Source organism: Chenopodium album, chromosome 27, assembly GCF_948465745.1.
Source record: "Chenopodium album chromosome 27, dcCheAlbu1.1, whole genome shotgun sequence".
Classification (NCBI taxonomy): Eukaryota; Viridiplantae; Streptophyta; class Magnoliopsida; order Caryophyllales; family Amaranthaceae; genus Chenopodium; species Chenopodium album.
In genome coordinates, this window is record NC_137860.1 from 9924130 (window position 1) to 9940222 (window position 16093).

Below are 16093 nucleotides of genomic sequence, written 5' to 3' on the forward strand. Positions count from 1 at the left end.
AGTTCAGACAATGATTGGTATTCAATCAAGGTTATGTCATAAAAGTTGTAAAAATCAGATTAGGTCCCTATAAATGAGGGAATGTTCCCTATTTATAGGATCCTAGGAATATGTGCCCTTCCTAAGGTTTTTTGCCCTAGGGAAGGGCACGCCGTTTTTGCAGGGCCCCTTGGGATTTGGGCCTTGAAAGCCGCCATTTCCAGGGGGCCATATCCACCTGCCAAGTGTCATCGTTTGGAAGGTCGAAGGTGGCGCCCCTTCCAGTGACACGTGGCGGGCTCGGATTGGGCCTGTTGTTTAGGGTAAAAATATGAGTAATGAATATTGAGTTTACTAGGATTCTTTGAATGAGAATTTCTTGGTTTTTGGTCGCTGGAGGTGAGGGGTTCAAGGCGGCGGCGTGGGAGGTGGGCTGCTGCCAGAGGAGGGGAAAAAGGAGTGACTGGCTGGTAGTGGGGATGTTAGGTTTTGTTTGTTTAAATTAACTTAAATTTTAAATGTAATAATTAAATAGTTAAGTGAGAGTTAAAGGGTAATTAGAAGTAATTAGAGACTAATTAAGTGAATAAGAGACATTAGGTTGTCATAAAAAAAAAAAAAAATTCACAATCGGATTTCTTTTACAAAAAAGCTTTTAAAAGGTTTTTTTTTCGCAAAATGATGTATTTGGGTTTTTCTACACGGTACCTCTGAGTTATTGGATTTTCTACAGTGTACCTTTCTAAATCCAAAGTTCTACAAGGTGCCCTTGAGTTTTTGGGTTTTTCTACATGGTACCCTTGAGTTGTAAAATAAATGACTCTAACTTAATTTGACTCAAACTGACACCATCTTAATGATCTATTTACCACTTTTATATTTATATTAAATGGAGGAATCACCAATCTTTATTATTCGCTATTTAGAGGAACTTTTGTATGATTGTTTGAGATGGAAGATAAGAACTTTTTTTTGCTCCTACTTTAACTACAAAAGCTTATTTTAGAGGGTACTCAAGTTGTAAGTCTTCTATATATATATATATATATATATATATATATATATATATATATATATATATATATATATATATATATATATATATATATATATATATATATATATATATATATATATATATATTGCAATAAACATGCTAGTTGTGTCTTTGAGGGTACTAAATAAGTCGTTTAGATCGGGTTGGGTTTGAGTCAATTTAACTTAGAGTAATTTATTTTACTACTCAAGGTAACTATATAGAAAAATCCAAAAACTCAAGTGTATAATGTAAAATACACTAATAACTCAAGGTCACCTTGTAGAAATTTGAATTTAAGAGGGTACAAGGTAGAAAACTAAAAAACTCAAGGGTATCATGTTGAAAAACTCAAGATTTTTTTAACAAATTTTCCTTTAATTAATCTATACAAATCTATACTAATATATTAAAAGGCGTTACTAAGAACATCTATGTGCCACGTAGACCATGCCACGTCACCTACTTCATCTCTCATTATGCCACATCAGATCATCACTACTCAATCAAACTCATATTGATTCATCTAAAAAAAATGATGAAAAGGGGATTTGAAGACCCAACCTTTTATGTATAAGAAAGATAGTTACTTAACCATCTAAGCAAATCATAAACTATGTTATAAACATGAAAATAAATGTATATAATTGATTATCACAAGATCTAATCAAAGTAGCAACCGGTGCAACGCCCAGGCTACACACTAGTTAGGATTTAAAAGTTACTAATTAAGTTGGTTGGGAAATGATGTCATCAGTAAGCTTAAGTGATCGGAAAAGGGAAAAAGATAGTAATCGGTACAATTAATCAATTTTAGCGTAGTTTTTGTGAATTGCTAAATACCACCCACGTTTTTTTATCAGATCGCCAACAAAAGTGATGAAAAGACAAACTACCCTTACTCATATCCAACTTTGCTTTCTCTCTCCTAAGTCCATTAAGCCTCAAACTCAATCGTCAACCACCACCCACACCATCACGACCACCACCACCCATTGCACCATTACCGCCCACAACCACCACCACTCACTATTGCACCATCACTGCCCACAACCACCATCACCCACTGTAGCATCACTACCCACAACAACCAAGAGGACTAGATCAAGGTACCAGAATATTTTAAGTTACGACTTATTTTTCCGACAACCACCAACATCAAGTCAGTTTACCACCATCGAAATAACGACGACCTACCACCTTCCTTGTCGTTCGCGAAGGTGGTTATTTTATCCCCGACGACCAGCGCAATCGGTTTTCAAAATTGGTAACCCAGGACATCAATCAGTTTCAAGTGCTGGTTGACCACGGTAATCGGCGTCCAAAATCGGTTACCGTCCCAAATGACCGGTTTTGCACGCCGATTGATGACCAGGTTGACCGACATTCAAAATCAATTACCGTGGTGTTTAATCGGTTTTGCATGCCAATTGTGAGCGCCTAGAGATTAAAAAAAAAAAAAAAAAATCAGAGGTACTACCCTTTCACCTCCGTTGCTGCCACTGCCGTGGATAGCTCCACCTCCGACGAACTGCCGTCGAGACCACTGCTTCCCTTCATTTGTTGTTGTTGTGGTTGATGGTGGTTGGGGAGTGATGATTGTGTATTTGTGCCCATTTACATTAAATGTCGGCGGTTTTGAAAAAATTTGTTGGCCCCTTTTTTTTTAGGGTAAAATTAACTAACAAATTTTCCAAAAAAAAAGTTATAAATTGTTGAAATACAAAACTCCCTCCATCTTCGCATGGTGAAATTGGTGTTAATTCAATGAAACTTTTGATCAACCGAAATCATACCTCTCTCCTATCATCCCACATATCTCAAATCCTCTCCTTCTGCAAATCAGGCGCATTGTTCGAATCTCTCAAACTCCTAAACACCATTAATTCAGCAGAAATCAGTTCAGATGTAAAACCCTTAATTTATGCTTCTCTTCTACAAACAGCAACCAAAATCAAGTGCTTCAATCATGGCTTACAACTCCATTGTTACATCACAAAATCTGGTCTTATTGCAAACAGCCTTGTGGGTAATAGCTTATTATCTTTGTATTTCAAATTGGGCGGGAATTTGAATTTAGCAACAAAACTGTTTGATGAATTGTGTACAAAAGATGTGATTTCTTGGACATCAATGATTTCTGGATATGTAAGGGTGAAACCCCAGAAATCGATTGAATATTTTTGGGCTATGTTAGATGATGGTATTGAGGCTAATGCTTTTACTTTATCTGCTGGAATTAAGGCATGTTCTGAAATTAGGGATGTTAGGCTTGGTAGATGCTTTCATGGGGTTGTTTTCCGAGGTGGGTTCGAGTTAAATGATGTAATTGCTAGTGCGTTGATGGATATGTATGGTAAGAATGGGTGTTTGGAGTATGCACGCAATGTGTTTGATAAATTGTCTGTACCCGATCCTGTTTGTTGGTCTTCGATCATTTCGGCTTTGATAAAGAATGATTTGTATGAGGAGGGTTTGGCATACTTTTATGTTATGCAAAGGGAGCATAAGGTGGTGCCGGATGAGTTTACGTATGGGTCGATTTTGACAGCTTGTGGGAACTTAGAGAGATTGAAGCAAGGGAAAGAGGTTCATGCTAGGGTCATCACAGCTGGGCTTTGTGGAAATGTAGTGGCAGAGAGTAGCCTGGTAGATATGTATGGGAAATGTGGGCGAATGGGAGACTCTCAACGCATCTTTGATAGAATGAGGAAAAGGAATACGGTGTCTTGGTGTGCCTTGCTAAATGGGTACTGTCAAAATGGGTTGTTTGAGTCTGTTGTTAAGATTTTCAGGAAAATGGAGGATCCTGATCTTTACAGTTTCGGAACCCTTATCCGGGCCTGTGCAGGTTTGGCTACTGTAAAACAGGGAAGAGAGGTTCATTGTCAGTATATAAGGAAGGGTAGGATGGGACATGTTATTGTTGAATCTGCATTAGTTGATCTCTATGCAAAATGTGGGTGCATTGATTATGCGCAGAGATTGTTTATGCAGATGTCTACCAGAAATTTGATCTCTTGGAACTCAATGATATGTGGTTTTGCACAGAATGGTAGAGGTCTTGAAGCAATTGAGTTATTCAATAAAATGGTTAAAGAGGGTGTTCGGCCTGATTACATTAGTTTTCTTGGTGTCATCTTTGCTTGTAGTCATGCTGGCTTGGTTGAGCAGGGGCGGGGGTATTTTTTCTCTATGACTGAAGTATACGGAATCAAACCTGGAACCGAGCATTGCAATTGCATGGTGGACCTTTTAGGTCGAGCTGGGTTGATAAACGAAGCTGAAAATTTGATTGAGAAAGCTGAGTGCAAAGACTCTTTTTCTCTGTGGCCAGCTCTTCTAGGTGCTTGTACAACCAACAGAAATTCAGCTGCTGTGGAGCGAATTGCGCTAAAAATGATGGAACTAGAACCTAAAAACCATCTAAGTTATGTGCACCTTATCAATGTTTACAAATGTGATGGTCGTTGGAATGATGCATTAAAGATACGGAAGCTAATGGACGATAGAGGAGCAGAAAAGTTGCCTGGCAAGAGTTGGGTTGAAAATGCATTTGGGTTAGTTCGGATTGGTGATAGTAACATTGAGAGTGTACTAAGGTGACACAAAAGAGAAGCTCTAAAGTTTCTTGGAAAGTGTTGGGTTGACAACATATCTGAGTTTTTTCAAATCTACCATCATTGGAGGGTGTATAAACTACTTGTGTAACAGAGAAACTGGAATGTGATAAAACAATTGTCACATATTATGGAAACTGAATTTTGTTCCGACTACACTGTGAATATGCAGATTGACTTCTGTACCATTTGTTGTTTCCAGTTTCTGATGTACTTTGCAGATTGGATTTAGGATATACTGTACTTCGTATGAGTATGCAATCCCGGGCTGTTTTTTATTACCTTTCCGTCTTAAACTTTTTTCTCTCAGTAAAAAGACAAGCAAGCTATATTACATTATTACATGCAACTTAGATACTTGTGTCAGGAACATGTATTTGAAGAAAAGTATCCATGTATTAGTCCAATTGAAGTATCAAGTTTTAATACCAAGCCAATTTTGGAGCAGCTACGTGTTAAGGATCCAGCACCGATACTTGAGATAAAGAATGGCCCGAGTACCATAGCAAGCAAGCAGGTCAATAGTTTTGGCGGAATTGTAGAATCACTCTGCAGAAATTTACAGTAACACCGCACATAGGATCATATTGCTCTTCTAGTACATTGACCCTGAACTCCAAATCTGTGTCCGAACTTCTCATCTTTTGTATGGAGTATACTGAGAGTTTCACACTCAGTTGAGAATTCACAGAAGCTATTCTTCTGCACTAAAGCGACGGTTCAATTACAACTAATTTACTGGCTGTCTATTTTACCTTGCAGATTACACTGTTGTATTCTGTTGCAATAATTTATAGCTTTAACATATTAATCAATGACCAACGATGAAAATAGCTCTAGCTGTAAAACGTATGTTGTGCAACAACACAAGGTAAAGGGGGATTTTAGTGGACGTGATGCCGAAGAAAGTTAGAAGAAAAATAGTTGTGGCTTGAGTTAGTCGTGCAGGTGCCATACAAGGACAATACTCCAGATAAATATCTTTAGAATGCTCTGAGCAAAGTCAGGAGTCAGGACCTCATTTCTGCAGTCAGAAAAACTGTTAACAGGAAACCTATTCAATGAGAAGATTAATTGCAACAAGGAATATTAACGCAATTAGATTCCCAAAATAGAAAGAAAAGAATATACGGTAATTCAAGCCCATCTTGCTGCCTGATCAAAAGAATGATTAGAAAATTCAAGCAGTCAAGATGATAATCTATCTTGCATTACAGGTAAAAGTAAACAAATCTTACTAATTTATAACAAATGCGCTTTAATCATAATAAACAAAACTTATCTACAGTGCCATAACTTGCAAGCTACTGCATCAATATTATGGAGTACTACATTTACAGCATCACTACTGCTAGTCTATCACTATGTTTACAATCATGGAGTTCACCATTACTAAATTTACTACAAAATATTTTACAAAAGATCTGAAAGTTGGAGCGAAAAAAAAGAAGGGGGAAGAACTGATCATACTGCACATGTTTAACCAAATAACCGACTCTTAAGTATTCTGGTAGGCAATACATCTACTCAGTAAAATCCAAGGGGAGCTATCACTTCATACAAAAATTTTTAAGCTGTCAATATTCAGGTTTCTTCCTCAGAATCCAGTTCAATTTCCGACTCAGAATTTAAGTCAAAGCCAAACTTCATCTCTTGGCTTACCAGTTCAGCAAGATCAGGTCTGTTAGCATTTTTATAAGCATTTACAATGGCGTTGACTAAGGATTCATTAACCTCAATCTCTTGATATTTCAACTGACCATAAATCCGTTTGACTCCCTCAACCATATTGGATTTTCCATAACAATTAACAAGATTAATATAAGTAACAACATCAGGTCTAAACCCCTCATCTTGCATCCTCATAAAAAGATTCAAAGCTTTATCAGTATTTCCATATGCTGCATAAGCATATATAGCTGCATTGTATGCAAAAGAATCGAGGTTTATGGCTTCTGTAAATGCTTCACAACATTCAATTGCAAAAGAATGCAACCCCACGACTGAGAATACACATGCGATGACAGCTTGACTTGCCCAAGGTTTTCCTTCTAGGTAAGATGCTTCTAACTGCCGGATTGCTTCACTGGGCATCCCACCCTTTTTCAGTATCATGAATAATACTTTATAGGTACTAGCTTCAGGCAAGAATTTTCGAGCAACCATCTCATATAGCAGTTCACCGCAGTCAGCTAGCTGGCCATTTGTTGCATAGCATGCCATTACCTTGGTATATGAGGCACAATCGGTGACTAAACCAGCCCGTTTCATTTCTTCAGCAACTTCAGAAGCTTCATCAAGCATCCCCATGTTCTTGTATAAGTTCATTATTAGAGCAAATGTTATACCATCTGCCTGGCCTTTTAGTCGCACATTATCAAACATAGCTTTAGCCTCAGAAACGATACCAAGATCAGCATACAGACTGATCATACTATTTGAAGCAACTATATCAGGACCACCCTCTAATCCTTTCAATGACTCGTACATCTCTTTGGCCCCCTTTAGGTAACCTCCCTTGCTATATGCCTTAATAAGGGACGTCAAGATGATTTGGTTTTCTGGGATCCCATGACCTCTCATCATTCTGTAGTAGTATAAAGCTTCTTTAGTTCTACCAGCTTCGGCAAATCCATTGATTAAAACCCCATAAACAACTTCATTTGGTTTTAAACCATCGTTAATCATTTCTTGGAAGGTACTGATGGCATCAGATAACAGTCCTAGGCGTGCATAGCAAGCAATCACAGCAGAAAAAGTCTGCACATGTGGCTTCAATCCAGCTTCTTGCATTTGGATCAAAACTTCCTTACCTTGATCCAACAGATCACCTCCTGCAAACATTTGTATCATAGAATTATAAGTGCATTCATCTGGCCATGTTCCATGATTCCTCATGCTCTTGAAAACTGAAAAGGCTTTCTCATAAAGCTTTGCCTTGCCAAATGCTTTGATGAGCACATTGTATTCAGAAACATCTTTCTTCGCCCCTTTAACATCTCTTTTTGCATAGAATATGTCCTCAGCTTCAGCACACATTCCTATCTCAGCATATACATCCATAATTGCTGCATATGTCTTCGATGACAACCCCCCATTTACCACACACTTCTCAAAAAAAGTTCTAGCCTGCTCAAGCAGTCCTTGATTCACATACATCTTTACAATACCTGGTATGGAATGCTCATCAATATGTTTTTTACATCTCTCAATCTCACTAATCACCACTTCTGCTTCTTTAACCATCTGTCTCTCACACAACATATGGAGCACAGCTCCTTGCGTCACCGCATCAGGGAAAAGTTCAACCTTTCTGATCTTATGGTACCATTGCAGGGCAGCAACAACATTTCCAGCTTGAGCATGAAGAGAAAGAAAAGTATTATAAGTTTTTGTATCTGGTTTAGTTCCCCTTTCTTCCATCTTCTCAAACAACGCCTCAGCTTCGGACAGATGTCCATGACTCCCACAAGTGTGAATGAGAGTATTGAATGTAATTGTATCAGGTGCCACCCCTGACTTTAACATTTCAGAGAACACACCAGCTGCATCATCCAAACGTCCAGCCTTGCTGTACAAATCAATCATAGTATTATAAGTAGCCGTAAGTTGAGGCTTTCTAACAGCATTTTCCATCTCAAAATTCTCCCCCTTTGAAGGCGAACACCTTCCTCCAATCTTAAACAGTTCTGTTGACAAGAAATGCTTCAAACTCAAAGATTTGAGCTTAGATTGCGACTGAATATCATTCAAATCATCCAAATCTAGACCTTGGAACTCAATCTTTCCATCACACCAGTCCTTATAAAACCTATCCGCCCTATCAAATTCACCAGCATCTTTCAACACCTTAACAATCGTACTCATCGTCACTTCATCCGGATAAACACCCCGAACCCTCATATGCTTAATCCACAAAAGAGACTCCTCCACAAGACCAGCCTTCCCATACACATCAACAAGCATACTATAAGTATTATTCGTAGGCATAACGCCGTCTCTAGCCATTTCAATCCAACAATGCCTCAACTCATCCCATCTCTGAGCTCGACCGAGCATTCGTAACACAACATTGTAATGAATTACATTAGGCACATAATCCTTCTGTATCCTAATCCAATCAAAAATCCTCAATACTCTCTCCCAACTACCCTGCTCTTTCAAAATCACAGTCAATTCCTTGGGACTCAACTTACCCACATACAAATTAAGGGTTTTCTCAATATCTTGTTCAGAATCTAAAGACCTTAAAACAGAAGGTAAAGTACCCCCATATTTCTTCTTTTTACCATTGACAAATTTTGAGGTTTTCAAGTGTGAAACCAATGTATTTGAAACACAATAAAGCTTAAACCTAAACCCCAAATGAAACCAGGCCCGTCCATGAGACAGGGCAGGTGGGGCGGCCACCCTAGGCCAAGGGAGTTGAGGTCTAATATCATAGTTCAATCCTAACATTAAAGGGTTCTGTAATACATTAGCAACCAACTTTAATTGCGAAATTTATATGATGATTACAAAATGAACGAATAGCTTACCTCTGAAGCTGCTTTAATGGAGGATACAAGTATTTCAATGGAGAACTGAGGGAGAGAAGGACGAGGCAGCGCTATGTTCATCCGTTTTTTTTTTTTTTTTTTTTTTTTGACAGAGCAAATTCAATGTGTTGGAGCCTTATATTAATAAAAGCCATAACCCACCCAAGTTATAAATGGGTCAGATCCGTTTAATAAGTAAATGAGGCGAGTATTTACGATCGTCCAATTATAAAGATTTGAAAGTAGAAAAAACTTTGTATCAAATTGTCTCCTACTACCCTTCTTATTTTATCAAATATCATTTTCATACACCAAATCTTATATCAATTGCATGAATTATAAAGGATGTTAAATATTTACCGATAGAAAGTCTTTTAATCAATGAAAGGAGAAGTAAAGAAGGAGTAAAAGGAGATGGGTGAAATTGTAGTGCAGTAGTATTACATCGTAAAATTTGCTTGCATGATATCCTATATATACAGCCAAGAGTCCTACACTAGAGTACAATCATACTCATATATTGCCATGTAAGTTCACAAGTCTTTGGACTTATTTGAACATTGTAAAATCATATCGATAATTGGTAACTTGGCATTCACCTTATCTTCTAACACTCCCCCTTAAATGCCCATACTCATGCAGAAAAGGAATATGTTGCCTCATTAAAAACCTCGCTAGGTAAAACCCTATGGGATAAAAACCATAGCTAGGGAAAAAGAGTACAACTATATTATATTATATGTCTTGGTATACTGCCTTGTTAAAAACCTTGTTAGGAAAAACCCAGTGGGATAAAAACCTGATCGAACAGAAAAAGAGTGCAGTACATATAACCCCCCTGATTTTAGCATAGTTCACGAAAGTGTCGCATTCCGATTTTGTGAACTAACTGCTCAAAATTCTTCCAAAGGAAGTGATTTGGTGAACAGGTCAGCAAGGTTGTCACAAGATTGAATTTGCTTGATATCTATTTCCTTATCCTTTTGCAGATCATGCGTGAAGAATAGCTTTGGGGCAATATGTTTTGTATTATCTTCAAATTAAAGATGATGGTTGGATTTCTTGTTATTGCGCTCATTCCACACTCTTCTTGGATATTACCGATCATCGACCTCAACCATACACATTTTCGTCCTGCTTCATAGAGAGCTATCAACTCTACATGATTCGATGATGTCGCGGTCAATGTCTGCTTTGTTGATTTCTATGATATTGCGGCGCCGCCATAAGTGAACACATATCCATTTTGTGACTTAGCATTTTGAGGATCCGATAAGTATCCAGCATTTGCGTAACAAATGAGAGCAGCATCTTGTTTCAGTTGATAATATAAACCAAGGGCTTGTATCCCTCGTAGCTACTGGAGTAAGTGTCGAACCCCCTTCCAATGCCTATATGTTGGTGCATTGCTGTGCTTGGCTAACAAGGTTCACAGTGAAAGCTATGTTGGGTCTAGTGTTGTTAGCTAAGTACATTAAGGCTCCAGTTGCACTTAAGTATGGTACTTCTGGACCCAAAATGTTTTCCTTTTCTTCTTTGGGTCTGAATGGATCATTTTTCATATTCAAAGAACGAACAACCATTGGAAAGTTGGTTGGAGTTGCTTTGTCCATGAAGAATCTTTTCAAAACTCATTCTGTAAAGTTTGATTAATGGACAAAAAATACCGTGACTCAAGTGCTCAATTTGCAGTCCAAGGCAAAATCTAGTTTTCCCAAGGTCTTTTATTTCAAATTCTTTCATCAAGTATTTTGCAGTTTTCTCGAGGTCATTTAGGGTTCCGATGATATTTAAATCATCAACATATACTGCAATGATAGCGAATCCTAATTGTGAACGCTTTATGAAAACATAGGGACTTACTTGGTTGTTCTTGAATCCTTCTTCTCTCATAAGGTATTCACTCAGACGTTATAACACATACTTCTAGATTGTTTCAATCTATAAAGTGACCATTTTAGTTTTATGGAAAGAAATTGTCTAGGCTTGTGGTTTTATGGTAGTTTTAGTCCTTCGGGGACATTCATGTAAATGTTTGTATCGAGTGACCCATACAAATATGCAGTCACTACATCCATTAATCGCATTTGCAACCTTTTTGTGACTGTCAAACTTACCAGAATTCTTAATGTAGTTGCATCAACTACTGGAGATTTCATAATCAATCCCTGGAATTTGAGAAAATCCTTGGGCTACTGATAAGTTGTTTATTTGACCACTTATTATGTAAATTTAAACCCGATTTTGCGATCATTTCCCCTCTTTATAACCCAATTTTAAATGAAAATGTTTTGTCTCGGCTTTCCCCCTCTTGGTTTGTGTTTGTCCACGTTTTGCAGGTCTATGGACTCAATTTGGCAAGCTTTCGGTGCATGAATTGTGTTTAAGACAAGAGAATTAAAGATTGGAGAGGGCGCTCCAGGGGAGCGGGCGTGCACCTCTCATGGAGCGGGCGCTCCTTGAATTTAGCTACATTCTGCCCAAATTCAGAGTCAGTTAGGATCGGGCGCTCCTCCCTTTGAAGTTGAAATCTGCCCATGTTGTGGAACAGGGGAGCGGGCGTGCATCATGTGAGGAGCGGGCGCTCCTCCCTGACACTTTCAAATCTGACTTTTCATTGAAGCATTCTGGAGAGGGCGTGCAGCCGAAAGGAGCGGGCGCTCCTCGTTGGGAATCCGTTTTCTTTTGACGAATTTTCCTATGTGTTTCGGGGAGTATAAATACTTCCCCTTAGCTCTTTTAGTAGAGGAGAACTGTAGCCTAGTTTTCAGAAACCGCTCTTAGTTTTCAAATTCCTTTTAATTAATTTAGCTTAGTTTTCATCAAATCAAATCATTGTATTAGTGAAATTCAAGAATTATTCTCAAGGTTTGGCAATTTGTATTCAACATTTGAAGCTTCCGTTAGTAATTTCTCCAACCTTTTTCTACTTAATTTCAGATTTTATTTGGTATTTGCATGTTATTTAAATCTTCTTAGTTCTTGGTAATTTGTTATTGGATGATAGTTATTTCAATTGTTAACCACTTTTCCCAAATTATTGAAGTAGTTAGAACCCTAATTGTTGATTGCATGTTGATAAACATGAGTTGTGAGTAGTCCTCTTGCTAGGGGTTGGGTGAAGCTCACCCTTTTGGGTTAGTTATGCAAATGTGGAAGAAACATTGATGTTTGTATTGCAATTAAATTGATTATATGAGATTGCTTGTTAGTTCTTCATGATAGGATTAGCTACCCTTGACTTAGGAGCTTGATAGCGTGATATGCCTAATTTGACATGGAAGTGTAAATTGAGTATGTCATTACTTATTTCAATTTGATTATGTATCATCTACTGCTAGACTAATGAGGAATCTAAGTTTAGTAGTGTGAGTTGTTTTCTTATTGCATGAGGTTGATTTTACATATAGTCCTTGCTATATCTTGTCTATTTTACTCCCCGTTTGCCTAATTACCTTGGTTGAGTGGATCTCATTCCCTAGTGTCTTTAATCCATTGATTTAGAACAATAGTTTGTTTGTCTACTTGACGAACCCCAATTCACCATTGACTTCGAATTAGCTTAAGTGTTAAGATCTTTAGCAACCATATCTCGTTCCTTGTGGACCGAACTCTTACTTGTCATTATGCTTGGTTTGTAAGGTGTTTGTCAATAAATGTGTTTGATTGAGTGTGGAATGAGCGACCGTTCTAATGCCCATCAAAATGGTGCCGTTGCCGGGGAACGGTGTTGTTGATTGCTAATTGGTTACTTGAGTCTAGCTAGTTCACCATAAAACAAAAAAAAAAAAAAATTCAAAAAGATTGTTTCTTTTTGGCTACACTTGTCGCCTTGGTACTAATTGCGTTTGTTGAGAGTGTATGTGCAGAACTCATAACAGGATCTTGGTACCTTACGATCCCTAGATTGAGCAAACTTATAGAAGGAGAAAAAGAGCTGGTTCTAGGACGTTTAATACTCCCCCCCAACTAGAGAGACCAATTTCGAGGAGGATCGAGATCAAATGAGTGACGCGGAACCACCACCTCAAAGACCTTTAAAGGAGTTGGGAACTCCGGGAGCTTATAGAGCTTTAAGTGGCATTGCTCCACCCGTCACTCAAGCCAATGACTTCGAGATTCGGCCCGCGATGATAAATTTGATTGAAAGGAGGCAATATAGTGGAGGAAAACATGAGAGCCCTCTTGCACACTTGAACGAGTTCGAAAATATTGCAACACAATCAAGGTAAATGGGGTAACTCAAGAGTTTGTGAGACTAAAGCTATTTCCTTTTTCTTTAATAGGAAGGGCTTTTGAATGGCTTGAGAAGGAGGTGAGGCCTAACTCCTTGAGAACTTGGGACGAGGTCACCACGGCTTTCTTAGGGAGATTCTATTCTCAAAAGAAGACGGCCGAGGCAAGGGCTTTGATCCAAGGCTTCCGTCAAAAGGCTAGTGAAACCATATATGAGGCATGGGAACGATACAAGGAATATCAAAGGGAGTGCCCTCATCATGGCATTCCATCATATCAAGTGCTTCAAATTTTCTATGGGGGCTTGAGCCCACAAGGAAAGACTAGCTTGGATGCAGGAGCGGGTGACCCGATTATGAACAAAACGGAGGAGCAAGTCATCGAGATAATTGAGGATGTGGTGAGACACCACATGAATTGGCAAGAAGGAGAGAGGGAGTCTTTAAGCAAAGGAGGAAATGCGGTCTACTCCGTCGATCACCTCAACGCCATCAATAATTTGACATCTCAAATAGCCAACCTTGGCAAGGAGATGACATCTATCAAGGCAAAACTTGAGACTTCCACTTCACAACAAGAGCATCCCTCCCAATCTAAGGGGAGAGGTATGAATTCTAACTCTTCTCCTTCTACATCTAATAACATGCCACATGGGTGTTTCTTTTGTGAAAGTTGTGGGTCATATGACCATGATACCTCTTCTTGTAATTATGATTCCCAACCCTAATCCCATTATGAAGAAGGTAATGATAATGAAAATGAACAAGTCAATGCTTTGTCTTATGATAATAGACCTAGGAATGACAATCAAAGATATTTACCACCTAATCGAAGGGAACAAGGGTGAAATGCTTATAACCAAAGAGGAAATGATTATGATTACCATAACCAAAACCAATGGGGTAATAGGAACCAAAGGAACCAAAATCCCCAAGGTTACTACAACCAACAAGGTGGTTATGGTAACCATAACCATAATAATCAAGGGAATTATGGGAATCAAGGCCAATATCACCAAGGGGAGAACTCTAATAATAGGAATAATTGGAACAACAATAACAATAGAGGTTTTTCTAATCAAAATGCTTCCAATTCAAATGTGAGAGGTAATAGAGCTCCCCAAGATAACTATTATGCCCAAGCACCACCTAGTAAGTCCAATCTAGAGGAAATGATGGAAAGTCAAACTAAATTGTTCAGCACTTTCATGGCCACGAGTGACAAGAAGTTTAATGAAGTAATGACTCATAATAAAATGCTTGAAACTCAAATTTCACAATTCGCCAATGCTTTGAAGGAAGGGGCTAGCACTTCCAAACTTCCACCCCAAGGACTAGATCCTAAGAGGCCCGTTAATGCCATATCTACTAGGAGTGGGAGGGTGTTGGAAGAGAGCGCTCCTAAGAAAAGTAATGAAAGAGTGAACATGAGTGAGCCTCCCCTTGAGAGTGATTGTGAGCAAGAAAAAGAGAAAAATCAAGAGAGTGAAAGAGAAAAAGAATGTGAGAAAGAAAAAGAGTTTGAAAAAGAGAATGATTTTGAAAAAGAGAGTGAAGAGAAAAGAGAAAAGAGAGAGAAACAAAACAATTGCAAAAGCAACCATATCTTCATTAATTTGTTAGAAACAAATTAGATGTGCAATTTGGAAAGTTTCTTGAGACATTGAAGCAAATTCATCTTTCAATTCCTTTTACCGATGCTATCAAGCAAATGCCTAATTATGTTAGGTTTTTAAAACACATTTTGAGTGGAAGGAGAAAGTGTGAATTGGTTGAAACGGTGAATCTCACCGAGAATTGTAGTGCAATTATCATGAACAAGATGCCACCCAAATTGAAAGACCCCGGTAACTTTTCTATCCCATGTGCAATATACAAGATGCAAATTGATAATGCTTTGTGTGACCTAGGGGCTAGTGTTAGCCTAATGCCATACTCGGTATAAGAAAGACTTGGGATAGGGGAACTTCTACCCACCAACATCACCCTACAGTTGGCCGATCGCTCTATTGCTTCAAAGAGCTAAGCCCGGGTGAGGATGGAACTCTCAAGACGACATCTGTGATCAAAAACCATTTGCTCGCAATGCCTTGAGTGGACAGGTCCAACAGTACGCCCACTAGATCCTTCATAGAGAACTGTGAAGAGAGTCTAGAAATCAATGAACGAAGAACAGCTAATGCAATTCTTTCTTACGAAAGAAACCTTACTTTAATTCGATGAGGAGAATGGGAATAAGGAGCGGGTACGGGAGCTTGACCAGGAACAAGATAACGAGAAGTGGATTTGCCTGGTACTCGGCCTTTTTCTGATCAATCTCCGCCTTCTTGTGCCATAACCGGGTTTCCCCCTAAACTGCTCAACTGAGCCTTGGATCTTATTGCTGTTTTTGCAGCTCTGCCAAGCATTTTGTTGAACAAATTAGGGACCTAGATTTTGCATTTTTCCAAGAATGTCTACTCCTTTTTTTTCTGAATCCCCACAGACCTCGCATGCCCCAAGAATCCTTATTACGGTTTCTTCAACCCAAAGGGTAAGGTAGAGGATGTTCCTGTAAGGGTGGGAAAGTTTGTAATCCCGGTGGATTTTGTTGTGTTAGAGATGGACGAAGATGTTAACATTCCAATAATTCTAGGAAGACCTTTTCTTGCTACTTCAGGTGCTGTAATAGATGTTAAAAGTGCT

At 38.5% G+C, this 16093-nt stretch overlaps 1 protein-coding gene, 1 non-coding gene and 1 pseudogene across 2 annotated transcripts; 1 reads left to right on the top strand and 2 right to left on the bottom strand.

The window, feature by feature from the left end:
- The first annotated feature begins 1969 nt into the window (after positions 1-1969).
- On the top strand, positions 1970-5243 carry LOC145621068 (pentatricopeptide repeat-containing protein At1g03540-like). The gene has a single exon (XM_081675802.1). It carries the CDS (start codon positions 2783-2785, stop codon positions 4619-4621), a length of 1839 nt encoding a protein of 612 aa, XP_081531928.1. The 5' UTR covers positions 1970-2782; the 3' UTR covers positions 4622-5243.
- A 594-nt stretch (positions 5244-5837) lies between these two features.
- LOC145621356 (pentatricopeptide repeat-containing protein At1g73710 pseudogene) lies at positions 5838-9260 on the bottom strand (annotated as a pseudogene).
- Positions 9261-13570: 4310 nt separating this feature from the next.
- On the bottom strand, positions 13571-13676 carry LOC145621829 (small nucleolar RNA R71). The gene has a single exon (XR_014108623.1). It is a non-coding gene; the product is annotated as a small nucleolar RNA R71 (small nucleolar RNA).
- Between the last annotated feature and the right edge of the window lie 2417 nt (positions 13677-16093).

Coding starts and splice junctions, on each gene's coding strand:
- LOC145621068 (XM_081675802.1), top strand. CDS start 2,783: ATGAAACTTTTGATCAACCGAAATCATACCTCTCTCCTATCATCCCAC.